The sequence below is a fragment of the Accipiter gentilis genome, chromosome 17 (assembly GCF_929443795.1).
Source record: "Accipiter gentilis chromosome 17, bAccGen1.1, whole genome shotgun sequence".
NCBI classification, from domain to species: Eukaryota; Metazoa; Chordata; class Aves; order Accipitriformes; family Accipitridae; genus Astur; species Astur gentilis.
The window spans coordinates 19,294,470-19,322,219 of record NC_064896.1 but is presented as its reverse complement, the minus strand read 5'-3'; the positions used below and the strand labels follow the sequence as shown (position 1 = coordinate 19,322,219).

The following is a 27,750-nucleotide window of genomic DNA, read 5'->3' as shown; positions in this document are numbered from 1 at the left end:
ACAATTCTGACATTGCCTTGGGAAAATCTGTATTTCCATGAAATAATTCCGTAATTTTTCAAATAAGAACCACAGTATTTAATGATTAAAATAACACAACAGAATGAACAAATGTTTTATTGGCATGTTCATTGTTGTAAACAGCATCTGGCATGAAAAAGTTTACCAAAATCTTTTGATTGTTATAAATTAGGTGGCTTTCCAAAAACTACGCAGAATTGTTCTCTATTGATCTTTATGGACCAAAGCAAAAAATTGCTGTTCCTAGGCTTTGCAATGAAATCATGTTGACTGCATCAGTCTTTGCACCACAACCTGAACTACCACGTTTGTATGTTGAGGTGTTAGAGGTTGCCCCAGTATTTGACTACATACAGCTACGGAATCAACTCTGGGAAAAATAAAATGACTTTCAGTGGGTGGAGAAGATGCAAACTTGTAATAGTCTCAAAAACAAAACGTACAAAAAGTAGCTGAACAAAACAAAAACTTCATTAACAAGGGGAAATACAACCCTAAAGTACCCAGCATTGTCAAACATAAAATGAATACAAATTTAAATAGGCAACTATACTTCCAAATGTACACAATGAATGTTGATATGTGAAAAGAAATACCATGGTAAATAGCTGAACTGCAGTTCTGTTAAATGGATAGGGCAAATTTTATTTACACATTGAACGCAATATAATAGAGCTGCTCGTTGGCTTCCGTAACCTATTAAAAACCAGTTTACCTTACAACAGCACTTCTGCAAAGTGAACCACCACCTGCTGGCAGCTTTCTGCAGACACCTCTCAGACTACCTGTTTTATGGAAGAATATTCTAAAATCTTACACTTGCAGCACTTCCATTTCATCTTCGACCCTTTTCTGCTGCTTTTCTAGAACCAATGTGTTAACATTTACTTCAGACTCTCTGATGAGGTAATGCGTGTATCAGTGAAACAAACAGAAAAAAGGATTCTTTCATGGCCTTTGCACAGCTTTTATTATTAAGCTATGAGTATCCTGTTTGAGGCTAGTTTCACTAGCTACTATGTGCACACTGTCCTCAAAAATTTCCACTCGTTTCCCTCCCCGCCCACTTTTGAGTTCTAATCTTTTATTTGCACATCCCTTTTAGCTTTACAGTACATTTGACTATAGTGCACAACATGATTCCAAGTCAAACAGTGACCCAATGGGGCACTGCGCTTCTGATTGGTAACACAGCCCAATCAGTGCTGGTGTCAGCGCTTTACACCTAATGAATGTCCTGCCGTAATGGCACTACACAGTAGTAGTGAACCTTTTTATTTTAAACAAAAAAATTCCCCAGGGAAAATGCTATAGCAAGTATCAGTCTTGAGTCAAATCTTTATTTGGTGCTCCATCCAGATAAATTTTTAGTGCTTTTTCTTTACGAGGAGAGTAGGTTACCCGGTGTCCAGTTTTCTGGAGTCTGCTGCTTTCTTTTTTCATGAGTTCATTTCTCTGCTCATCTGTTAATTCCATTAACTCTTCAGTTCTATCCCTGAAATGCAAATATATGTGAAAATTCAGATTAATACGATAACCATAATTAGATTTCTGTAATTTTTTCACTTGGAGCAACTTAGTAGAAAATACAACTAAGCATAATACTCCTTACAGATTATTTTCTTCTCCAGAAACTAACAATCTGCCTAAACCTGCTTTTCTAACAGAGACATTCAGCATTCTAACTGACAGCAGACCCAGGGGAAAGCAGCAAGAAACAATCCTATACTCCTCCATCTACCTGGTAACGCCTGTTCTTTATAGACAAGTACAACTCTGCTCTTTATTCAGTCACAGTGACAACAACTGGAAGCAGCACATCAGCCAGCCCCTACTAGAAACTACCAGCTGCTCTCCCAAATTATTTTCTTCAATGCCAGCATGTTACCAACCAGCTGTTTCCCCCAGACTCACATGTAATTATGAAAAATACTGTAGGAGCAATGTGTTCATGAGATTGCCCCACCCACCAAGTTTAGCAGAAATGACAATATTCAAGCTCCTAGTCCTCAAAATACTGCCTTTGGGCTACTGCTGCCAGCTGATGAACATTTTTCACGTTAACAAAGTTTTTATCATAACATCCTTTTTTCCAAAGGAGCCATACTAATTTCTCAAAGAAATAAACTCAGAAAATAGAACCCTTGCTCTCTAAAACCTACAGCAAGACTCTCAGACTCCACAAGAGATATGGTTCTATTTTCAGACATTAAATCCACATATACACTTCAAGGATAGCAACTAGTTTTGCATTCAGCATTGTTTTCCATGGTTTGGCAGGGAGGATTGAGTAAAAAAGGGTGCAGTGTTTGTTTTCTGAAACAATAAACATAACTAATATTCAGGTTTTTAGGAATCTGAGGAGCACAAACATTTCGGCTCAATGTTTTAAACTCTCTTTCCTTTAAGACAACATAAGAGTATTTTTTTTATGCTTCTGTTGATTACATCACCCCTCAAATCTTAAGACACAGGTTTTTGCATGGTTTATTATACTTTAATAAAATACATACCTATAAAATATTACTGCACCATCATCACAAATGTACAGAGGCCAGACATTCAGTGTAGATACTTTAGGATTCCAGTCCAAGTCTTGGTGAATCTCTAGTATAGAAATGTCACATGGAAACGTTCCTCTACCCTGAGAAGAAGCAATCACTCAGTGAATAAAATAACTCATAATCACACATCCATGCCATTAAAATTAAAAATAGACAAAATCTTACTTACCTTTGCAAATTCTATGTTTTCTAAGGGTATTCCACTTATTTCACTCAGCTGTAAAGTGAAGAAAATGGTGGATTTAATCCTATTCCACAACAACATTACGCAGTGTCTACATAAAGTCAATAGACCTGCCAAATCTAGAAGTCAATTAAAATATTCGAAAGTCCTCCAATGATCCCAAGAATTAGTACAAAATTACAGTGACAAGGTACAAATTTTTTACATTTCTAAGATACTAGTGTGCCACAAATGACGCTGGCTGTGATGGTGTTTCATCACATTTAACAGTGAAGGGGTGGCAGATAAAAGTTAATGGAAACAATTAATTAATAACATCCGAGTTCCAAGATACAAAGAGACCACCTGCCTCACGTTAAACCTTCAGGTCCGTCAGTTAGCCCTCAGCAGTTTCCCTGTATGAAATGAAAGCTATTATCCAGTCAACCTGTGAGCAGGCAAAGCCGTAAAATACGTACAACTAAACCCCAACTCCATACACACCTGCACTTCCTACCGTAACAACCCCACAATTCCCCAACAAGCACCACTGGCTGCTCTTCCCCCATGCAACCGCCCCTGCCGTGCACCTCCGCGGCACACAGAGTGCATCATCCGTCCCCTGTCCCCTGCTGCTGCTGCCCAGTCCTAGCACCCCTCACAGGGTTCACCTGGCTGTCCCTGGCACAGCCTTGGTGGAGCTCTTCCTCCACTGAGCAGTCTCACGGACAGGTTCATCACTGCCTTGCCCTTAACTCAAGTGCAGGCTGCAGTGTCGTCTCCACGGCAATGCAGACGCTAACTTTGATTTGTGTTTGTCTCTGGCTGCTTGTTTTCCCAAAACTTGAAGAGATTTCCTCTCTAAAATTCTTGCCTCTTTCAAATCTGCCGTTAAAACAGCTATGTTCAAATTAAACTCATGGTGAGAAAAAGACTAACAGCCAGTTATCCCATTTCCTTAGGAAACCAGGATAAACAGTACTGACAAAAGCCAGACAAATTCTGAAATGTATTAGCCCTGCACTCTGCTAATAAAATTTGTCTTAAAGAGGCGAGCTGGCTGAACACATCTATTACTACAGATGTGTCAAATTCAAATTTCTCTCATTACTGGCGGGAGTAAAAAGACTAAGGCCTCTCAAAGAGCGCTGCTGAAATTGCTCCCTGCACATCAATTCTTAAGACAAAAAGCCAAGAGCAGTCAACTCTTTCTTCAGACACAAGCAAAGAGGCAATCTTGAAGGCTGCATGCAAGAACCTGTAGTCATAACTATTTCTACCTGAAGAACACAAGAAGCCAGTCCATAGCTTAATCTGTGTAGACACAAATCTAAGGCTGTTTGCATTCTATGGTAGCTGAACAACGTTCCTCTTTCCAGCCTATGAATTAACCCCTAACATACAAATGCCAACTGTTTTAGTAAGGTAATACTTTGGCAGACTTCACTGATACTAGGAATTTTGCTGGCCTCAACATCCAAAGTGGCCTTCTTACATCTGGGTGTTGCCACATATAACTATTTCTCTAAGAGTGGAACCCTGTGATATACTGGACTAATAAAATAGTCTCAATAGGAGACATCTACTCTAGATGTCTGCTAGGATGGCACACGAGTGCTTATCTGTTCGAGGGTTCTGGCCTTAAAGATAAAAACATACCAAAGCCATATTTCTTTCCAACCAAAATATAGTTCAATTACTTGGTACAGTTACACTGTCTCTGAGCAACAGCTCTCAAATTCAAGTATGAAGAGGCTGAAAGGTTTGGTATTTTGGAATGCCAAAATAATAGCTTAAAAAACTAAAGTGACAACAGTTTAGCTTTTCTTTCACATGTATTTTTCAAGGATAAGGGACACAGATAATATTGTCCTGCTTAAACTTCAAGATATAGCTCTTTTTTGTTGTTGTTGTTGTTTTGGAGGTTTTTTTTTTTTTTTTTTTTTTTTTTGCAGGTATTGACCTGAATACTTTGATACCAGACCATTATATGAAACTTAGAAATAAAGCTGATAATTCATATCGCTTTGGTAACAGGATGGGACAGGTTCTCAGTTCCCAGGAAAAAAAATAATCGCCATGCAACAAAGATTTTTGAAGGTATGACATCTGTGCTTCCCAAGTAAGGACATAAATAAGGCTCTATGATACCACAAGAAACTCGCATCATGTTACACATTTTACCTTCTCTCTTAATTCTTCAACACTGCTGCTTTCTAGTACTACTTCCTGGAAAGAATCTAGTTTCATCTCTGATGGCCTCCATCGTCTTGATAAAACAGCAAGTTGTGACATGGATTTCATCTTTTCTACTCCTAGGAGAGAAACAGAAATTTCTTATATTAACATCACAAAACATACTACTTAAAATTAGGGGTTTTCCATAGCAGAAGCATACTCAAATACAGAAGGCTGCACTACATATACATACACAAACTAACACAGTAAGTGTGCTGTAAGTAGTCCACACACACACACACACACACACACCCCCCCAAAAAAAAAAAAAAAAGGCGGGGGGGGCAGGGCAGGGAGGGACCAGGACTTAGTTGAACTTTCTTTGTTATCAACTCGTTTGAAGGAATTTTTCATAGGCAGCATCTCTTAAAAGCCATGCCATTTGTTCTTCTTTTGGGTGCATTTTTCCACCATACCAAGCTTGGTTATACACACACTATCTATCCACCTAATCAGAGGCTGGCCTCCAGATCTTGCATTTGCATGAGGCCTTCCTCAGCAGTCTGGTATTTATTAATGCAACTTCACTTTCTTTACCAAAATAAGCTTTCCACATTTGACTTCTAGATTTCACACACTAAATAGACACTTTTTATTAAAGCCTGCTTTATACCTACCCACAAAGAGTTCTAGTATGTGCTGCCTCTAGCTTTTTTGTATCAGTTTCAGGTAACAGAGCTTTCTCTTGTTGACAGGGTAATACTGTTAATGTTACAATCAGATAAACAGAAGTGATATCAAAGGGCTGATTTTATTTTTATTTTAAATGAGGTCTATAATTTTGTAATTTAGCACGCAGAACTTGTGGCTTAAACATTTATGTCTACCGTTACATGCTTGTTTTGCATGAAACCACCACTGTTAAAGTTTGTCCCTAAATACCTTCTACAGTCTCACCTATGACTACATTTGTGCCACCTTTCAACACTAACCTGTTTTTCAAAATGAAGATACAGCCACCTAATGCTTCTTGGTATTTATTTCAAGTCTGAAGCAATTACATAAATTCTCTTCAGAACCAGAGAATAACTAATTTAAATGTCTGCAACAGTGTGATATAAAGCTGCTATGCTAAGAAACTTAACTGTACGTCATTCTAAGTTGCATTATTTACTTTCCTAACATCTTCAGTGCTTAGCTGAAGAACAAGATGAAAGCAACGGTGATGGCGGAAGGCCTTACAAACCCTGACTTAAAGTAGTTGCCTTTATGTTCATTCAACAACCTCTGTGGTAGCAGCAGGTACATACAACTTAATTTTCACTGAATACAGTGGGATCTAGCTGCATCTTCTACAGTTGGATTAAAGCAGCACCTTTTGGTCAGAGCTAGACAGTTACACAAAATATTACAGAATACATGGAAGCCCTGTAGTCTATAATATGGCGTGTGTGCGAACCAGGTGGGCTGCAGTGGTCTAAAAAGTAGTACATCCAAGACCTACTCACTACAGAAAGAGTACAGCAATTAATCTAAAACTAATCCAAAAATATTTAAAACTGTAAAGTTTTAACCGAAGTGTGAGCTGATAAATGTGTCTATAAGAATCTGTGGGCCTCCTGAACCTCCCAGGTTTATTTCAAATTTTGGTACTTGAATTGGCACAATTCTGTTAAAAATTGAAAATACCAGGATCAAACACAGCTGCCAAAATACTAGAGGAACAGCTAAATGAGAATCCTTAAGCCACGTATGCTTGTAAATAAAGTTCCCGAATGAATGGAATTCACATTCTTCCTTTAGATTAATAGATATTGCTGTTAATGGATAAATGAAAAACAGCATGGCCTGCTTTTTCCCCTTAAGTTATGCTTTTGCATTCAGAATCAAAATTTTAAGTGTACATGCAGAGGATAGCTTAAGAAATGCCGTATTTTTAATGGTATTTAACAATCTGCTCTCTAATATTTGATTCCAAAGGTTTTTTTGATGAACAGGGTCTGTTCAAAAATTTAGCACTTCATGACAAAAGCTGTTTTTTCACTCCTGTCTGAAAACTACTAAATGATTGAACAGCTGTGTCAACTTTAAAAACTAATTATGTATGTATTGGGTGTATATACACACACACATTTCAGCTAACTACAAACATCACCAACACTAGTCCAAAAATTACACACAAATAAAAGCATAACATACAGGCATTCCTATGGTTTTTATGTACAATGAAAGCATACACGTTCAAAAAGCTGCCTACAGTACTATAGTACGTCCAAAAGCTTCCAGTAAACCTACAAAACCATGCTGCTATTTGACCTTTAGCACATCGCAGCCATAAGAGATCTGCACTTGCACAATCCCCCTCTAGCTTCATGCAGAGCTTTTATTATTTTTAATTTTTTTCTAATAAAATGCTATTAAAATGTCAGTAATAGTCTGTAAAAAAGGAAAAAAGAGAAAGTACATTTTCCAGTGTTCTCCAAGGGAAAAAAAATAATCTCCAACATTATCTTTACTTTCTCTTGACTCTATATCATTACCATCAAGTATTTCTAAGAAGACCTCCCAATTGCTTGAAATATTGATATCTTCTTCATAGATATGATAATCCAGAAACACAGTGCCTGGGTTCTTCCAGGTTTTCTTTCGTAGGCGAAACCTGTAAATACATCACGAAGAAAACACTGAGTTTTTATCTGCTCATAAACACTTGCTACTGCCAGAGATCAAAACTGAATATTTTCTGACAAAACTGAAATACAACTAATTTATGCAAGGCTTGGTTAGGTTTATCAGGAATGATTTTAACATTCTGAAATAGTTCTAACAGCAAGGTATCACTGCTGGCTCTTAGTGTTGTATCATTCATAAACACAAGGAAAACAAGCCTGTGTTGTTCTTGTTCAGGTCAAGAAATGTATAGGGATTTAGAGGAAGAAAACAGTTTCCTATTTAGGATGAGAAAACAGAATATTCCCAAACACTTCTGATGCAATTTTGCTGCTCCGTTTTTTTGTTTTTTTTTTTAAGCGGGAACTGGGGAAGAAGGGGAGATGTGGAAGATTAGAAAAGGATTGGTGTCTGATTTATGTACTTAGTTCTACTGCATCAATTGGGTCACAATATAAAAGCATGAGCTTTTATTTAGATATGGAGAGAAATAAACGTATAAACAACTAAAATGAGATTAAACATGAGTACCAAACTTTAATTGTAGTGGTTTCTCCACACACAAAAACAGGCATAAATTTTGTGATGTGCCCCATAGTTATAGGGCACTAGACAACATAACCCAAGCACGGCAGCCAAAAATCCTTTGGCCTAGTCATGGTGAGGAAAGGAGAAAAACCTGGTCCAAATCTAGGTTTCTACTTCTTTACTTAACAGGAAAGGGCCAACAGTTGTCTTCAATGTTTTGCTCCAGCCTGATTTTCGGCATATGTTAAGGCTTCCCCAGCTTGCTTGCCACACCTTACAGGTTTTTCTTAATTCCAGTGAACACAGAGTGTCAGCTATTCCACAGTAAAAAACCACATCACTTGTAACCAACAGTAGAGAGTATGCGGAATCAAGGCCCCAAAGAGACTTCAGCCTTGATGAGATAACTAATTATGGGTAAAGGGACGATGGTACTGGATCGGTGCTGTACACACATGCTGTAATAGTGCACGAGGCAGTTTGCTGCAGTGATCTACACTGGTACTGCATCTAGAGAGAAGGTGGCTTTTTTGTGAACTGGTTTACTTAATGCTCTCCTTTCTGAAGAAAAGTATCCTTAAAGAAAATAAAACTTCTCAGAACTAAACCTGTACATGTGTTGCACGCAGGCAATTCTATGTAAATATTATTCGTTACGTCATTCTATGTGACATGAAAGCCAAGAATTGCTAAATTAATGTTTGAATTCACAATCTGATTCAAAAGACCACAGTAACTTATTTCTGCTCTGTTCATAAATTCCTTTCTCCACAAGTATTAAAAAAACCCCAAACAAACCCAAACCAACCCACATTTTAAAGTAATATTTCATCAGGGAACTTCAATGGATTGCAGTCTCTTTACCTGTCAATTGTCAAGTCTAGGCCACATTGTTCTCGAAGCTGAGGAAGCAGCTCCTCTTTTGACTGTCGGACAGTCATTCCTTTAGCAAAAACTGCATCTAGAAGAAACTTGCACGGCTGTGAACATAAACAGAAAGTGATTAAAGACAAATTTTTTTAACAGAAAAAAGTAGATTTGCCTCCTGTTCATGTTTTGTGACCAGTCCCATCCACCTAGCAAAATGACCATTAGAATGCTTTTCATAAACAAGGTTGGCAATGAATTGATTAAAATCAGGTTTAACTAATTTTGTGTAGCAGCAGCCCTTTGACAGGTCATTCAAACACTCTGAATGCATGCCACTGCAGAAATAGCGTCTTGTGTCTGATTACTAATTGCTACCATTATATTAACATTCTAAACAATTTGAAAAGAGCTTTTCAATTAAATAAGCCATATGGTAATAAAAATGCCACTTTCTTGGATTTCATTGGTCAGACAGACCAGAACTCCATGACTGAAGTTACTTTTAAATTTATCTTATTCCCTGCTTTATCAGTTCAGCTTCAGTCTCTTATGCTTATCCATAATTAGTATGTACTCTGCAGTTTGGTCCAAAAAATAAAATCATGCAAAGTCAACTTTTAAAGACTGCAATCCATATACTGAAATCACTCTTATACTTCTCATGTCCCAAAAGATGTTAACAAGCAAGTGAGCTGCGTTATTGCCAGAGCAACATTTTTGTTTCAGGCTTGTCTTACGCGGAAAGGACTATTATCCAGCTAACCATTCTGATAAGCACTGTCTGCAGTGCAATTGCAGACAAATTATATCAGTACAACATTGCTGAAAACTGCAACCATGAGCAAAACCAGTTTCTTATTTAGAAAGAATTCTACATGACTTTTGTACATTTAAGGAAAACAAAGAAGAAATTATTTTCCTTTGTCCTCCATTTACACTGCAGAAATAGACACACTTGAAAGATACTGTAGATGACATTCCAATTGCATACTTGGAACAGCATAAACAGAAATAATCTCAAGTTCCCTTTCTAAATCCAGAAGAACTTGCAGGAAAATGCAGAGAAAAAAGGGGACTTTCTTTTTTCCCCCAAGATTTCAGAGAAAAATCTTGGTCAAGGCACACATTAATATTTTCATTAATCAATCTTAAAATATTCAACACCTTACCTCTGGCTCATTTACCAAAAGTTGATAGACTTTGACTCTGTATTCACCCTTCTTAAGGGCTCTCCCAAGTCTAATGGTTATCTAGAAGGCAAAAGGAGTATCTCTTAGAACTGATATCAAAATCAAAATTACATTTTGTAATGCACTACCAAAACCAATGTAATGATTTCACCTGGCAAGTTAAAAAGAAGTTGTAAATTATGTTCTTAAGTTTGTCTATATTCTACCAGTGTATTTTTTAATGATTCAAAATAACTTCTGAATAACCTTATTGTCGTCTGAAAATGACGAAAGTGTCTCATTCAGCCGAACACTCTCAAACTCTTGATTGCTGGCGTAGACTCTAAAGACTTTGAAGTGAGAAGATGGAACTCCAACAAAAGGCTCCAAATGCTGCTTGAAGGCCGACAGCGTAATTCTTTTATCAACATGCACCATCAGCCCTAAGCAAAAATAAAGATAAAACCAGCATGAAACACCACACTACAAATAAAAAGCACTCTAGTTTATTATTTCCATATATTCGGTTATCACTTGCAGCAAAACAGTACTGCAAAGTCAGAATTATAGTTAATGGCCACATTTACATTTTATCTGTGGGTGTTACTGTAACCTTTGAAAGCTTTGCTGTATTTGAAGTGTTTATGGGTAGATAATCCTGGAAGACAAAGCAGTTCCAAACTGCCCTATTTTGCAATCAGTGAAGTAGTGGAGCAAAGTAGTCTTCTCCATTCAGTAAGACAACAAATAGAATCAGATGCAGTGTCCTGGGTTCAGCTGGGGTAGAGTTACTTTTTACAGGAACCTGGGAGGTGGGGGCATAGCCGGGGCAGCTGACCTGAACTAGCCAAGGAGCTGTTCCATACCATGGGACATCATGCTCAGTATATAAATGGGGCCTGAGCATGATGTCCCATGGTATGGAACAGCTCCTTGGCTAGTTCAGGTCAGCTGCCCCGGCTATGCCCCCACCTCCCAGGTTCCTGTAAAAAGTAACTCTACCCCAGCTGAACCCAGGACATGCAGGTTTGTAGATAATCCCCCTACAGGTTTCACCTGCCTCAAGGCAGAGACAAAAGTGGTTCTGAGTTGGGGCTAGCCAAGCACATGCCACCAAACCTTTTTTTTTTTCTCTTGGCTTTCAGGATTAAAAAGTGGGTTAACTCTGTGTTCTGGAAGGCCACAGGATATCACGCGGCAAGATCAAGTATATATTAAGAGAATTTTTCATGGAATAATTTTGTAATCAAGGAAAAGCCACTGTAGTAATGTGAAATTCTGCAAAATAAAGTGAATAGTTTGTCTTTAGAAATTGTGTTTCTTAATATATGCAATTTGGACTACACTACAAACTGCAATATAACTATATTGTGCCATGACTCATTAGAATTAAAAAAATTGCTATTCAGAATATTTAAATAAACAAATAAATTATCTGAATTATAAACCCATTGATATTGTCATACTAAAAATAAATAAAAGCTTCCCCGTAGAATAATCTTTTATACAGCATATGATGAAAGCATAAAAATTACTGTAAACAAATAATAATGCCTACATCTAACTAATTCTACAAGAAAAAAAAAAAAAAAGGGGGGGGGGGGGGGGGCGGGATTTAAATAGTTCAAAGTTAGTCCCAAAGAAAGATCCTTCCAGGCTAAAGGAGTAATTTTATTAAAACTTTAGTAGCTGCAATTAAACTTCTCTGTGGTTTTAAAAATGAAAACATTTGCTCACAAAACAAAACTAACAAACAAACAAAAAAATCAGCAAAAAAGTTTTATTTTAGTCTTTATCTATTGTTATTACATTAGGATTTTTGATTGACAGGTAAACCTTTGCCTTTCAAAATATTTCTCTTATATCCTGCTATTCTTTAATTATTCTTCTGTTAATTATAAAACATATGCAGCTACTGAGCATTGTTTAAATGATTTATCTTTCTGACAATTAATATACTACCTTGGGCTTTTACACTGAACTTGTTCAGACATTTTCGTGTCAGCCATACACTTCATGGTACTTGTTGTACTTCAGTCCATGAAAAGCAACAGTCTACTGAATTAAATGATCAATATCAAGTATGCTTAAGTTTTCTTTACAGTCAAATGGCTAGGAGTTTTCAGGCTTGTTAATCTAAACATCAACAGAATTATTGCTCTGAGAACCACAGTAAATAACTGCATTCTGGAACAGGTGAATCATCAGCAGCAGATGCAACTGTTTTGCTTTCACTGGAAGACAAGACAGCTTACTCTCCAGAAAACACTTTCAATATAAGGAAATGGATGTATCAGAGGTAGCTTTTTATTTTCTTAAAAACCAAAAAGCAAGACACCGTTCAAATCTGTAATCACTCATTACAAGATCAAAATTAGCCTAGATTTTTGCTGAACATGACACCACGTCCCATCTTTGTACTTTCGTTAGCTTTAATTTGACATATGATTAAGTTTTTCAATGCTGTCATTAGACTTTTTAACACACCATATGAATTATTTAGTAATAAAAAGTAGTATTATTTTAAGGCACTTAAAAAAAGAATACATACATTTTTGCCCTTCTCCCGAACCTTCATCTGCAGTGTAGGGTTCTGACTTAAAGTACATATATTGTGCTTCTCCTCTGCTCTTGCCACTTTCATCGTATTCACTATCTGTTCCAGAATCTTCTTCTGCTGTGTCCCAGGTTTCTTTCTTCCCCTGATTTGCTTTTGATCGCCTACTACTTGTGATACTATGAGAATCAAGTCCATTAGCCAAGGGAAGTGGGGCATTGTCCACGTTGCATAAAGTATCACTGCTATGACTGGAGCTGAGGATATCACTGTCCACTGAACTTGTACTCCTGTCGTTATTTACATCTGAATCTGACCGTTCCTCGGACTGGAGATTTTCTGGATCGGAAATCTGAATTTGGTTTTCAAGTTCTCTGTTTTCTGCTGATGCTGAAGAGTCTACTTCATTTAAAGGTGATTCAATGTTTTCAAAATCACTGGCTTCTGTGCTTTTGCTGCTGTCTCCATTATCCCCCTCCTGCTGCTGCTGCAGGGACAAGCTTTTAAGCTTTTCGGTGCTTTCTTCCAGGATTGCCTCTACAGATTTCATATTACCTACAGATCCTTTTACTCTTTCACAGGCTTCATCCAAGTTGCCTGAATCTCCACTAGACTTCTGATAAACCGCTCGTCTAAACTGAGATCCAGGTGATTGCTCTGGTAATGAAACATATAGTCTGATTGTATTTGCATGACGATCCAAAAGTTTCCACAAATGAGAATCTGTATACGCCACATGACGATCTAAAGACTCTGAGCTTTCAATAAATACCTGAACATAAAATAACAGTGTTTTATCATGTAGTGTTATTTTAAATAAAAGTAAAAGTAAAAATAGCAAACAGAAAGGATTGAGCACATATTAGAAATTCCATCACTAAGAAACATCACCTTTTATAAAAAAAATATGTGTTTAGAAAAAGAGAGACTAAAAGATGGTTAGAAAAAGATAGAAAAAGATACAAGTTTAGAAAAAGAGAGTTTAATAATGATTTCAATTTTCCTTATTTTCATAATCATGTTAAGATTGGAGTGAACTGTAACCAGACTGACCAGCTGCAGTAAATACTTTTATGTTCAGACGCATATTTATGTATCACTTCATGTGTACCATTCACCTGTACAGTAACACTAGTTATGGTAGTAAAGAGCCCCACAACTACAGCTGGCAGTCTGTCTTTATTTTCTAGTATAGCACTGTAAATAAGAAATCTTTAAATGTAGACATGGGTAAGCAATAGCACAAACTGGAACACAGGGAACAAATTTCTCTTTTCCCTTTGTCAAAGGCCACTGTGTTGTAGTAATGTGAATGCCAAAGGCCTTGAAGTAACTGAGGAACAAGTCAAAGCCATTGTTTTGCTCAGCTATAAGCCATCAAAGCCTTCACTAATCTTTCTTCATCAAGGACAGTGTGTTCTTGAGCTTAAATTTCAGACACAGAGGATGTGCAAAATGTGCTGAAAGATGTGCTATTACTACTGTAGTAAAAAGGGCAATGCTACAGATAGTACTTAAATAAATAACAAGTTACTCTTTTTCTGAATGCATTTCACAACTATTACTGGAAATATTTATCATAAGTCTTTTTGGAAAAATAATATAAATTTGGCTAGGGGTAATTTGCATAGTAAAAATTACTGAATTTAAGAGAAACCCATGAAAAACCTGCTCTTAGTTTTGACATTTGTTTCTTAGGAACTTCAATACTGCGAACAGGCACAGCTGTTCAGAAAGTTTAGAAAACAAATTAGGCAGGTTTCATAGTACTGTGCCAACCTTTGTGCCCTAAGAAGGGTTGACTTAATCTTCATCGTAAGGTTGTTAACCTCACCATCGTTTGAACCACAGAGTATCAACCAGATGTCTTGTTTCTGAATCTGCTCTACCTTGTTATGTACACTTGGTTTCATATATAGCCTATAGTATTCATCAACACCACAATATTTGCTGGTTAAAACCCCCCCACAGTACACAGTGAAATACATGACAGTTATCCATTATAAATTCTATACAGATATCCATACCTTTTACAACACACCAGTGAACTCTACAAATACATGAAATGAACAATTTAAAAACCAGAGCATGTACCTTGTTGCTTCTAAAAAAGCCTTCAGCTTTCAGTGTTTTGCTGGAAACGTTCAGAAGACGCAAATCATTGTAGCAACGTTCTAATACTACCCGCATTGTTTCAGCAGGCAGGTGTGTAGCCTAAAATAAAACATTGACAGTAAGGTAACATGCACATTACACATAATTTCAAATACTGGAACAAGTATTTCATTTTTTGAAATTATTCATAGGGAAAGGTTTGTTTATTGACTTATAAATTGCAAAAGACGATGTGGGGAAAAAATCTCCCAAACCTGTTTAGTCCCAGTTCCTTTCCTCCATCCTTTGATATACAGCAAATGTTAGTTTTCCCAAAAGGTCAGTACACTAAAATGGCTTGGCTTTGCAGAGAACTGGCAAATTGTTAATGACAGTAATATAAGGAATTGGTCTTATTATTTAGGGTATGAACCATCTGAAAATAAAAAATTTTCTCAAGCATCATGTTTTGCTCACTGTTCCCTTAATTCTTAATTAGACTGAATTCAAATTACTGAAATCATGTTTCATAACAAATATTATGAAGTTACACCAACCACTGAACTATTTTTACACAGAACTGACCGAGTAAGACGTCTATCTTCCCATTCAATAGAAGCAGTAACATCCCATGGTTTAAGACCATGTAAGAAATGATCTGCACCTTAGTAACAAGCATCTGCCGGGATGAAAAGGAGGGTTTGCAGGGAAAATGTAGACAGTTTTGGATGTTAAATTTCAGTTACTGAAGCCAATGGGGGAAGTTAAATGTTGATTCATTTGTATGGTATCCAGTAACTGACTGGATACTCAGTAAGGTGGTTCAAGTTACTAACCCAGAAGAACATGAACCCAACTCTTTGGTTTCCCCAAAAAACTTATTATCTGGTAAGCTAGTAAGCAATACAGCCAGACAGTGGCTAAGCTTGTGCAAAAGCCAAGGTAGAACTCTGGATGGAAGCATGAAGCAGATTGCTGCTTTTAGCAGTAGTGAGTAGATAGACAAGCTCAATTGTAACAACTATCCTCACCCTACTGGTCATGACACACAGTACAAACTGCAAAAGGTGCTGGTTCTCATTTTATGTATTTAAACTATGACACATTTTCACAGTCAGAATGAATAAAAGCTCTGTAATACAAGTCCTTAATGACTGTAAGTTACCTTTGAAATTAGCTGTTTAAATTCTGAAACTGTTTGATTCAAATAAGCTCGTACACTTATTGGAGGAGCAACAGATTCAGTCTTTAGGTCAACTACATGAACCTTTACCATGACCTCTGTAGGGAAGAGAAAAAAGAAAACAAAACCACATTTAAGAGAATTCAACAGGCAAAGAAAACACACATACACTTGTCTGATGTACTGATTAAGGGGTTGCATAAATACATGCAAACAGTAATGAATTTGAAAAATGGTCCAAATTCAAAATTTCATTTCCAGATTAATGTTAATGCCAGAGACAAAAATATTCCAGTTTGACAAATTTTAGTGTACCTTAGAACAGTTTCAATTAGAAAGAAGTTGGCAACACAGCACAGTATGTAGTTCTGAGTACTGACTTCATAAAATTTAGTACAACAAAGTTTTTCTTCCTTCACACAGCATAATGAAGTTCCATGTTTTACAATTTTTATTTTCATGTCATCATGCAATACATGATTTTAGTCTATCCTTGCCTATATGTAATTACGTGTCTTACCACCAGGTTTATAGCACTGGAAAATTTGGTCAGGTCGTCTTGTTTCCAACAGCAAGTCAAACATGTATGTTGATTTGACACCTCCAAGTAATAAACCCATTGGCGTATCCTCTTCTCCTTCGTAAGATCGTTCCAAGTAGTCATGAAACTCATCATATTTGACAAGACGGCAGCAATCCAAAGGAACAGCCTCTTCTAAATCCATTAGCTAAATCATGCACACACACACAAAAAAAAACCCAAAACATTTAATAATGGTCTATTTGTGAGTTTAGTTTTTCCCCTGTAAGCTAGAAGTATCTCAGTACATGTACATCCAGGAATCCTTTGAATGCACAAATTTCAATTTGGTTTTAGAGAAAACATACAAATACATCATATATATTATATACACACACACATATGCAATATAGATGCAAGGCTTTCAAAATCAAAAAAGAAGCCTGCATCAAAATGCAGAGAAGAGGGAAGTTTGAAAAGTATATATATAAGCACATGAAGTCAGATCCTGGAAGTGTATCAAGAGGAATACATTGCCTATCAGTTATACCAAATGGCATCTTAGAAGCCTGAGGAAGTCATAAGTACTAATTATATTCCATGCATCTCAAGGAAATGTTAACACATTCCAAATCTGTAACTGCCTTGCTGATACTCTCCCAGCCAAAGACACATATGGCAAGAACCAAAGAGTACAAGCAGGTGAGCAAGAATAGACGTCTTCAACTTCTACCTGTTTGTGGAAGGCAAAGATCAACAGATGCTTTGGTGCCCACTGATGTTATTGCATTAGCTATGCAGGAAGTTTCTTGAAAGAATTCTCTTATTACATATCTAATACAACATTTTTACTGCAATACAAATATAAGCATTCAGAATCCTTTCAACTTACTGAGGCTATGGTGAGTCCAACAGCAGCTCTCACTATCTGATTTTAAAATAAGTGTATGTAAAAATCACATAGCCTGCCCTTTTAAAAGGCAGTATCATTCCAGTCGGAAATCCTCTGATGGCTACTAACAGAAAACTCGGTCAATAATCCCAAACTAGAACATCTCTTAATGCTCCCCCCCTCAAAACCCCAAACCAACCCCCCAAAAACAACCCACAACAAAAAAAACAGCCAACCCCCCCCTCAAACACTCTCACAGCATTATAAATTTAAAAACTGAAGATACATAATAGCAGAAAAAGTTATATCTAGCAATTAAACTATTCTGTTATGCATAGCGTACCTTGTAAGCTATTTCCACAGCTTCCTTCAGTGTCCTGTCCTTATGAACCTCTAATTTGTTCTCCATCATTATTTGTTTTGTAGGATGCATGCAGAACAATTTAATCTATGAAATACAAAAAGAAAAAAATCATCATGAAGGTATGTGCAAATACCTTTCACATTCAAGTACATTTACATTTACAACCCTATATTCAAACAGTCTAATACAAAATATATCCTTAGCTCTACTTCAGCTACAGGACAGTTTCCTTTCAGCTGGTTACACAACTGCAGATAGAAAATGTCAAAGACAAAGTAGATAGCACTACTGTGTATGTATGTGTGTTTACATCTTTTTGCAAGCTAGGGTACAACATCTATAACCAGAACAGTGTGCAAATCCTCCAAAACAAAATGCACAGAGGAATGATGAATGTGAAATTCCTTTTTCACATACAGAGTTACATATTTCACAACCATAGAGAACCTTCTAATAAAACAATCACTTGATTCACAGGTAGACCAGCTGACTGTCACACTTTTAAGTCATAGACGGAATATTTTGTTTGTTACTATTGAATCTACGGTTGGAAAAAGATTCTGCTCTTTCTGCCAAATAATGATTTTAAATTAGTTTAAGAAACAGCATTTCACAAAGCAAACGGTCACAACATGAAAAGATTTAACAGTACGAAACACCTAACAGAGCATTCCATATGCTTTGGAATTCTTTTTGCTGAAATCAAGTGATGTCAGATTAACTATAGTTTTGTTTTGGTTTTAATATCAATTCCAATTCACATGGAAGACAGGCACTCAACAAAAATCTCTGGTGAATACCTCTAACAGATGCCTCCACTGTCTGCAGCCTTCCAAAAGGTGTACAATTCATTTTAAAGAGTTATTAATACAAATACACTTATCACAAGAGCCCTTGTATTGTAGTAAAAAATTACTATTTACTATAGAGACATTTCTTGCTAGAAATGTATTGTTACTTTGTTCAGCAGAAATTCTAACCTTGCAAGTGTTGCGCTCAATTTCACGTTGCCTCTTCTCTTGTTCTTCCAGTTCTCTCTCTTTCTGTACCAACTGTTTAATATGCTCTGGATACTCATGTGCCTCAAGAAACTCTGCCAGTAAAAAAAAAAGCAACAGTTTTAAAAAATAAATTTTTCCACAGTGGGCAACATCTTAGGAAATATGGGCATATTTAATAGTTAATCTATCTTGCCTTCTTCCCTCTCTCTTCTCTGCCCAAATTTCCCACTATACCACGTCCTGTTCTCATTTTCACAATTTAAATGAAGCCAAAGTCAGCCTTTTATTCCCCTTAATTATACATCAGCAACACAAGCAAATGCTATTAGCACAAGATTAATATTCCAGTATCAGTAAGGGAAGCTTTGCTGTTGTAAAGAAATATACTAAGACTGATGACTGTGTTTGAACCTGTTTTTACAATAAAGGTAAATTCTGTTGTAGAAAGTGAATTAGCTGATAATAAAAAGTCACGAGATATCAGGTATTGTCTATATTGTAGTAACATATATATTGCACTTAATAATGATTAGTGTACTTAATGAGATTTTGTTTCATAAAGAGAAACAAAAAACAAAACCAGAACATGCAATACTTCATTAAGTTAAAAAAAATAATTTTAAAAAAATCTACTTTTGCAAATACAGTTGCCTTCCAATCCTGGTTCCACTCCTATTGCAAGGAATTGGGCAAATAATTTTTCAGATTTAAAGTTGTGTTTGGCACGTTTAAGTAATCTGAAATAGCAGATTCAGTTTCTTCATTTGCTTGTTGAGGAATTAACAATCATAGCACTTACAGGAAAACCTATTTCCAAAGACAGCTCTTGACCCATAGACTTTGTTTATGGCTGCTATTTATTCTTAAACTTCATACAATTTACAATCACTTCTTGTTCAGAATGAATAATATTGTTTCAAGGACTCAAACATTGAAATGATATTTTTTTGGGTTGCTCTTAAGACTTACTACTTTATCAATTTGTTGATAAAAGGCTTTAACAGTATCCTTCTTGTGTTGAATCTACTTCAAAACTATATAAAGCACCTACTTCAGATACTGTTACTTTAAAATGAAATAACATTTTTATAACTGCACTGTCCCCTGTATCATGAATTCTCAGAAAAAGAGAAGCCAGCAAAACTAATTTTGTGAGATACTTGGTTTTCCCCCCTCCCTCCCTATTTCCTCAAAAAAATACCATTGTTCAACTGTATCGAGAAAAGAGTAGAAAAGTAAAAGAAGTAGAAAGAAGTAGAATAGTAGAAAATAGTAACATGTCTGAAAGTACTCTGTGTATAATGAAATAGATTGCTGCTAAAAATAAAGGTGATTTGTGTTTATTAGGATGTTGAAATGAGATGATAAATTTGCTCCAAATATCATAACACACTTTTTAGAATATACTGATATAGAAATAGTTGCAAATCTACTTTTATTAACTTTAGTATTGTTTTCTTGTGTGTTTTTTTTTTTAAATAAAATTTAGTATAAGCTTAGATTTTTTTTTTTTAGTTTGTATTCCAAAAAACATTAAAGCTTGTTTTACTCATCCTTGCACTGCTCATTTCTTTCCTTATTCTTGCTAATAGTCATCCTCAGTTTCTCATGGTGGAATTCAAAATTTTACCCCAAAAGCAGCAGTTAAATGAAGCAGACAACTATTCAATTCCCTCCAAAAATATTTACAGCAGCAGAATAAGATAAACAAAATGTTATTTTCAAAGGTATTTTGTTCCCTCCTCCACTGGACACACTACAAGTTGGCGTGTTACAAACTTTCTCAAGTATACAAGTCTTTTCTACGCTTGCATGTTCTTCAAAAAGAATGAGTAGGCCCCAAAAGCAGCTACACAATGTGAGGTGCCAAAGGTTTCAGTTTTAAGATTCTACTCTTATTAAGTAATATATAATTTCAGTTTACCAATTAAAAATAAAGTAAATCCAGCTATCAAAATATTCTCCCTACAAAGGATGATTTTAAGATTCTTGAGAACTTGAATCTATTCTTTAGACTACCCAACCTCTTGAGCATTTAATGAAAAAGAAGAAAAAAAAAAGTAGGAATGCAGAGATATTACAGGTTTTTTAACTGCCTTTGAAAGTTTTTGTGGCTTCTCATCTGCTTAAGCTATTAGGAAAAATTATTCATTGACTGTTCTGACAATTGAACTATATACACCCCCAAAACTTAGAACAGTCTGCATTATTTATCAGCCTAACTTCAGCCAGGCTACAGACTAACAAATTACCCTTTGTAAGTGCAGACTACTGAATTCTTCCTTTAAGAAAAAATAAATACAGCTTTGATGTTGCAAGCAAATTAATCTTTGGCTCAATTCAACCAGTCAGAGTATTAACAAAATACTTGATTCTTCCAGGCACTTTCTGCTAGTGAGAGCAAGTGTGGCTAGCCACTGCTGCTCTTGCTCTCTTTCTACAGCTGTGATTCTAACAAGGGATTAACAAAAAGGGGAAAATAGCAAACTAACATGCTTCCTTCTATTTTGGTATTAGTTAAAAAAGTTCTATTCTATTTAAATTTCATTTACTACTGCATCATTTAGGTGTGCTCAGATTTTAAATGAGAAACATTAAGTGTTTTCAAGCAAATTACAGAGTATTAAAAATATCTACAAGAGAAAACCTGGTAGTTTACACTTACTAGTAATATGAAAGACTAAGACCCTAAGAAATTAGCCAATAGTTGAATGAAGACTCCAACCAGACATTCCTGTTTTGAATCCAAAGAGAATCTTCATTTTCCACTGTACCATATTTCAAAGATTAATTAACCTGTCAGCTATTACATGGGGCCAAGGCATCCTCTAAGCCCTAGTGAACTGATCAGAGATGAGGGGAATAAAAGACAGTGAAATCCAAGATTTGTTTCTGACTATGTAACTTATAGTATATTTTCTCACCTCTTAACTGAAACACAAACAATAAGGGCTGGTTATAAAGCATAAAACTTTGTCATTATGGAGTTCTTGCATCCTCATTTTTAAGAAAATAATTTTTATTCCACTATCGATCGTGACACTATATAGCATCACATTAGAGCTTATTCAGTGTCACTCAGTATGTGTGTTTTTCATTTCTATGGTACATAAAATACTAAAAAAATAAAAAAATAAAAAAGTCAGAAAATTTATTTTGTGATGACCTCCTAATGATCCATAAAGGTTTACTATAAAAAGAGTAACAAAAAGCGATAAAAGAAGGCTTCCTATATAAAAGTTACTTTAGTTTACTCCAAAAATACCAATACCAACATCCTCACAAAAATCAGTACTCATCACATGTAAAACATCTCCTTATTCCACAACACAATCTTACTAGTTAAGAACTGGAAAACATACTTACTTGCATTTCTTGTGGGATCCTTCAGTCTGTATATCAGCATGTATGCATTTGTGGAGCTGGTAGAGAAAAGAATAGTTATCTGAATTTCTCAGATATGAAGACAATAATTACTTCAAAAGTTGTTTGTTTTGGTTGGGGTTTTTTTCCACCAGTAAGGAGCTATCATACATATCTTAGCAATACACCAACCAAGAAGAATTTTCAAAAACAAATATCATGTTATTTTAATGACCTGAAACAGCAGCTAGCATAGTTCTTACAACTTTTTGAAGCATCTACTATTACTTTTAAGCTAACATGTTAAGCACATATATCTTGGCCATTCATCTGATTACGCTAAAACACCACCAGAAAGAAAAGTAATATGACAGTACTACTAACCTAGCAAAAGCACTGGAATAATAGCCTCTGCTTCCAGAAGATCCACCATATGTTTTCTTAATATCTTCCTGAGTTATCTAACGGAAAATTAATTTAATGATTATTTGAGAAACTTGCACTAATCAAGATGCATTTATTCTCATTAGGAAAAATGGCATTACATAGTTAACATGCAATATTAATAATTCTAATTTTTTAAAAATATTTCTGCTTATTTGCTGACTGCAAAAAAAACTGTTTCAAAGTGATCTGCCTCTTCATTTTTAGAAGTAGGAACTTATTAGAAAAACAATATCCAGGTTCTTGATTGCAGTAATGTTTATGGATACATGTAACACCTGAAATGTGTTATCAGCAGGACAGGTTTAACAGCACAATCCGGGTTGTAATGGGTCTACAAATACACTTCGCTAAGCAAGAAATATTCTTCACTTGTATAGAAGGCAAAATTCTAAATCCAGCCTGGTCTGTACATGAATAAAGGCTTCTTTATGAACCACCCCCCCTTCACCATCAAGAAGAAACACTCCTCCCCTGCAATGCTCAAAACCCCATACAGAAGTAAATACCGCCCCCCCCCTCCCCCCTAGAAATCAGGTAAGCTAATGAGTGAAACATGTATATGGCAGGACATTAGGATAAGAAGATGAAACAAAGTAAATGCTTGAGATACCTGCACGTAAAATCAGCTTCATTATAGGTCAGTGAAAAATGACATGCAAAATAGAAACTTATTGGTTCATCTACAAGTATACAAGATAAATAAAAATACCATTTTTACCTTGCTAACATGCTGATCATTAAAGCTGTACCACTGGTCATCACTAAAAGATTTTATACAGGCATAATAATGGCCACCAGCAGCACTTCCAGAATGAACCATAACAGAAAAGAGCTCATACAGTAAAGAACTCTGGGGAAAGAAGAAAAAGATGTGGTACATATGAACTAAAGAAAAGGTAACCAAATGATCATTTAAAAAAATTTTTAAAACAATTACACGAACCCAAATATATAAATAGTTGTACGTTACAAAACGGATTGGTATAACAGAAGCGCATCACTGCAACAGACACTGAACAAAACTAGAGGTCTGATATGCTAAACATTATACAACAGTATGTAATAATGGAAGTAAAGAGGAATCTCCCCTTTTGTTGGTGGGAAGAGAGAAAGAGAGAAGACTAAACAACTTAAGAAAAAATAATCACGGAAACATTTTTGAACTGGCTTAGTGCATTACTGTTGCGTCTTTTCTGTACAAGCTCTGAATTTGTGAATTCTTAGCTAGATAGGTATGAAACATATCTCCACACAAGAAACAAAAGTAATGACTAACTTGCCTGTAGCTACAAAGTTTAGGCTTATTTGCTATCACCCTTCTCTGCATTCTTGAAGATTGCTTTTTGCCCCTTAATGTATATTGCAAACCAGCAACACGCCATTCAACGCTTATCAGCACTCTACATGAATTTCTCTCATACCACTCCAAGTTTGCCATCATAAACCTTTCTTTTCATAACTAAAAGGATGGAAATAAACGGTACTAAGGACATCCATTCAGTGTTGTGTACACATTAAAAAAAATAACACTGAACAATACTGACTCACATAGGTGTTACAAGAATTAGATTTTTTTTAGATTGTATAGAGGAAATGCTCTGTAAATTCTTAGCATGGACTACTGCATCCATTAAGATATCCAAACCAAAAAGCTAACAGCATGGCTTGACAGCTAGTTTGCCTAGAACAAATAGTATGAGTTAATCGGGCAAAGCTACTGTCAATACTAGGACATGACATTTGCATTACAGATACATTACAATAGTCTGTCCCTATTCCAGTCAAGTGACTATCTATTAATTGCTTTCTTTTTTCCAGCTAAGATTGACAGTATTTAGAACATTTATCAAAAAACCCTCTCAAAAGGTTTAACATAAATGTAAACAGGGACAGATGCACACATTAAAATGCAAGTCAGCCTTTAAATATTTATGAAAGTAACAGTTGCAGCCAAACAGCTTCCTAACAAGTCCGAATAAAACCTATTGGCCAAACTTCAGGTGAGCTCACTGAATAACGACACATGAAGTACACACTGTAGACATTGCCATAAAACTCAGAGGAGTTTTGATGAATTTTGTACTGGCAAGAAAACTCAGGTTTCTTGAAGATCTGTGCTAATCTTTATGTCCCATAGAAGGATGACTGCTGTCCTAGACTGACTGGCTGCTCAATTCCTTTATATTAACTCAAGATGACCAAATGAATACTTAACATTTAGACCCATGGCCTCATCTATATGGCCATTTTTAGAAGGACAAGAAACAGATGGCAGAGACTGATCAAAACTTTATAATCTTACTCTACTAAGCTGCAAGACGCTTTTGCAGCCAAAGCTGGTAGGCCTTTGACAATTGGCCTCAAAAAAATCCCACTGCTCACAAGACAAAGCAGTCTTCAATCTGATGGTCTGCTGCCAAAACAAGTTATCTGGGAATTCTTAGTCTGACAAGCTGGGAAAACCTTTATTCTCAGGTGACCTTCAAAATCAGTTGCATGCTTTCCTTTGCTGTAATATCAGGTTTTGGAATTTGAATAAAACCACACACTCCTACTCCCTCACTCCCAGTATCAGCATTAATTATATTTTTATCATTTATATTTGTGGTGGGTTGGCTCTGGCCAGCAACTAAGCACCCACCCAGCCAGTCACTCATTTCTCCCCTTGAGTGGGATGGTGGAGAGAATCAGAAGAGCAAAAGTGAGAAAAACTTGTGGTTGAAGATAATGACAGTTAATAAGAGAAGGAAATAAGAAGGAAAAAAAAAAAAGATGTAATGATGCAAAGGCATAACTCACCACCTCCCAACCAGCAGACCAATGCCCACCTAGTCTCTGAGCAACAGCTACTTTGGAAAGCCCCCAGTTTTTACTGCTGAGCATAACATTACACAGCAACAAATAGAGAACAGAATATCCCTCTGGTCAACTCAGGCCAGCCATCCTGGCTACGTACCCCTTCCAGCCTCTTGCCCACCCCTAGCCCTATTCATTACAGGGGCAGAATGAGAAACAGAGAAAGCCTTGGTACTGTGCAACACTATTCAGCAAGAGTTAACACACTGGTGTGCTATCAACACTGTTCTAGTCACAAATCCAAAACAGAGCACCATAGAGGCTACTATGAAGAATATTAACTCCATCTCAATCGGACCCAGTACAACCTTTTTTTTAAATGTACCTTTTCACTGCCAGCTTTAGAAAGTCTTTCTGCTGCACTGTTGCTTTCAAGGCAGATTCCTTCATCAACTCCATCGTCATTAGAAAAATCATTGCTCATCTGATCACTGTGACAACTGCCTTCATTTTCAGCTCCACTATCAGTGCAACTCTCAGTCTGAGGAGACTTCTTAAAAATAAAACACATACATACTCATATTATACGTTTAAAGTTACACGGAACAAGAAATGACAATATGGTTGTGAAATTAAAAAATTCCAATCTGCAAAACAATGAAACTCCTCAAAAACCTAGAAACCTCTGCAATTCAGCATGGAAAACAGACTTGTTTCTGTTAGTAACTGTCTTCAGTTCACGTCTTAGATCAATATTTTCTCATCTCGTGTGCAACTGAGTGGCAAGTACCTGGTTTCATACTTGACTCCGGATTATATCTGTTACTAGCCTATTCCATTCAATTAAATATCTTGGAAGTCTAATATCAGGTAACAAATCCTATCGTAACATGGGCCTGTTAATCAGAACTGATTTGACTGGAAATATTTTCACCCACAGTCAAAGATTTTTTTCCATTTCAACTCATTGGACAGAGTCAAGGTATTATAGTAAGACTGGTCAGTGCTCTACTAGCTTAAAAGCTTGATGTCAACAACACTATGAATACAGTTCGTTTAGTACAAGTCAGTATATCCATCTCTTACCTGATCCTCTTTCCTCTGGATAATTCTTTTGACTTTCTGACAGTCGCTAATTTTCTCTCAAGTTCTATTCTCCCAGATCAATCTTCATTTTCATTTAGCCCCCCCAGTAACACTTTGAGAGGTATCAAATTGCTTAAATGGCACACTTCATAAAACAAAGGTTTGTATAGAGTCAGAAAAGCCTCTCCATATGCACATCAATACAGTATTTCTCTTATACCACTATGAACTAGCAAAGTGACATAATGTTTTCAGGAATGAAATTAGAGGAATAAATTTAGTCTTTAATGCAGAAGGCACATTAAATGCTTTTCGGTGAATGTAACCGCACAACATGAATTTTGCAAAACCAGAAGAGTTAAAAGCCAGATGGAAGCGAAAAACAAAATTTAAAAAAATCTAATTTCTACAGCATACACAACATTGTGAGTCAGAGTAAAGGAATTAGTCATTAATGTTTTCTGGACTAACTTCAGTGTCCAGAGTTTCAAAACTTTACATCACCTCTTGTGATCAAAACAGATTCAGACACAAGTCTAAAAAATATGTTTTATTTCAGATTTGCAGTATATGTAGAAGCCCTGAGAGTTCTGCTTTTAAATCACTCATGTGAAGATAGAAGAAATTAGGAACAGCTTTTTTACAGAAGCATGGAAACCCTATAGTGATTAGAGAATATGCTTCCTTTTCAGTATAGCAAAAATCCACATGGACAGATTTTAAAAGTTCAAATTAAAACACTGCCATGGCTAAAGACCATTTATGTAGATGAATAATGTTGCTAAAATGGGTTTATTAGACTGACATTTTAATTGAGAAACTTTAACTTTCTTGAAGACTTCTCTGAAACCAAACACCTTACCTCATCTTCAACATCAATGAAGACACTCATGTCTAACTCCTCAGGAAAAGTCATACGATCATTGAGTTTAATTCTGTGCATAGTGGTATAATCAAAGTCAAATCTCTTCAGCTGTAATGTCAGCAGATACGGAAAATGCAAGAACCGCAGACCCTAAATGAAGCAAAGACATGATTATGCTACCATTGTCAGGATTTACCAAAAGCAATTTTCGCAAGTGATTTGGACAGTCTTTACCTTCCTTGCATCACATTTCTTCTTACATCGTTCACAAAAATACTGATTGGGGCCATCAAGAATCTCAGGCTGAATGAAAGCATGCAGTGCTTCTTCCTAATAATAAAAAGATGGTACCTGATTTTTAAAGAATGTTTACTATGTAGGTATAAATCAGAATGATAAATTTACAATGAGACTGCAAA

The 27,750-nt window shown here is 36.1% G+C and overlaps 1 protein-coding gene across 5 annotated transcripts in view; it reads right to left on the bottom strand.

Annotated features, from left to right (window-relative positions):
• Positions 1-101: 101 nt before the first annotated feature.
• The window catches only part of USP47 (ubiquitin specific peptidase 47), a 57,486-nt gene continuing 29,837 nt past the window's right edge, over positions 102-27,750 (bottom strand). For 4 of the 5 annotated variants that reach the window (XM_049819936.1, XM_049819937.1, XM_049819938.1 and 1 more), the window contains 20 exons: positions 27,566-27,661; positions 27,329-27,481; positions 25,766-25,933; positions 23,303-23,434; positions 22,522-22,598; positions 22,141-22,196; positions 18,754-18,866; positions 17,753-17,857; positions 16,518-16,725; positions 15,980-16,095; positions 14,815-14,934; positions 12,715-13,492; positions 10,431-10,606; positions 10,164-10,244; positions 8,989-9,104; positions 7,467-7,585; positions 4,933-5,063; positions 2,755-2,802; positions 2,535-2,665; positions 102-1,516 (listed from right to left, as the gene is read on the bottom strand). In XM_049819936.1, coding sequence (XP_049675893.1) covers positions 1,342-1,516; positions 2,535-2,665; positions 2,755-2,802; positions 4,933-5,063; positions 7,467-7,585; positions 8,989-9,104; positions 10,164-10,244; positions 10,431-10,606; positions 12,715-13,492; positions 14,815-14,934; positions 15,980-16,095; positions 16,518-16,725; positions 17,753-17,857; positions 18,754-18,866; positions 22,141-22,196; positions 22,522-22,598; positions 23,303-23,434; positions 25,766-25,933; positions 27,329-27,481; positions 27,566-27,661 — 3,099 coding nt within the window. In that variant the 3' untranslated portion in view covers positions 102-1,341. The remainder of the gene's footprint in view (positions 1,517-2,534; positions 2,666-2,754; positions 2,803-4,932; positions 5,064-7,466; positions 7,586-8,988; positions 9,105-10,163; positions 10,245-10,430; positions 10,607-12,714; positions 13,493-14,814; positions 14,935-15,979; positions 16,096-16,517; positions 16,726-17,752; positions 17,858-18,753; positions 18,867-22,140; positions 22,197-22,521; positions 22,599-23,302; positions 23,435-25,765; positions 25,934-27,328; positions 27,482-27,565; positions 27,662-27,750) is intronic. The other variant, XM_049819935.1, reaches the window with a different exon arrangement.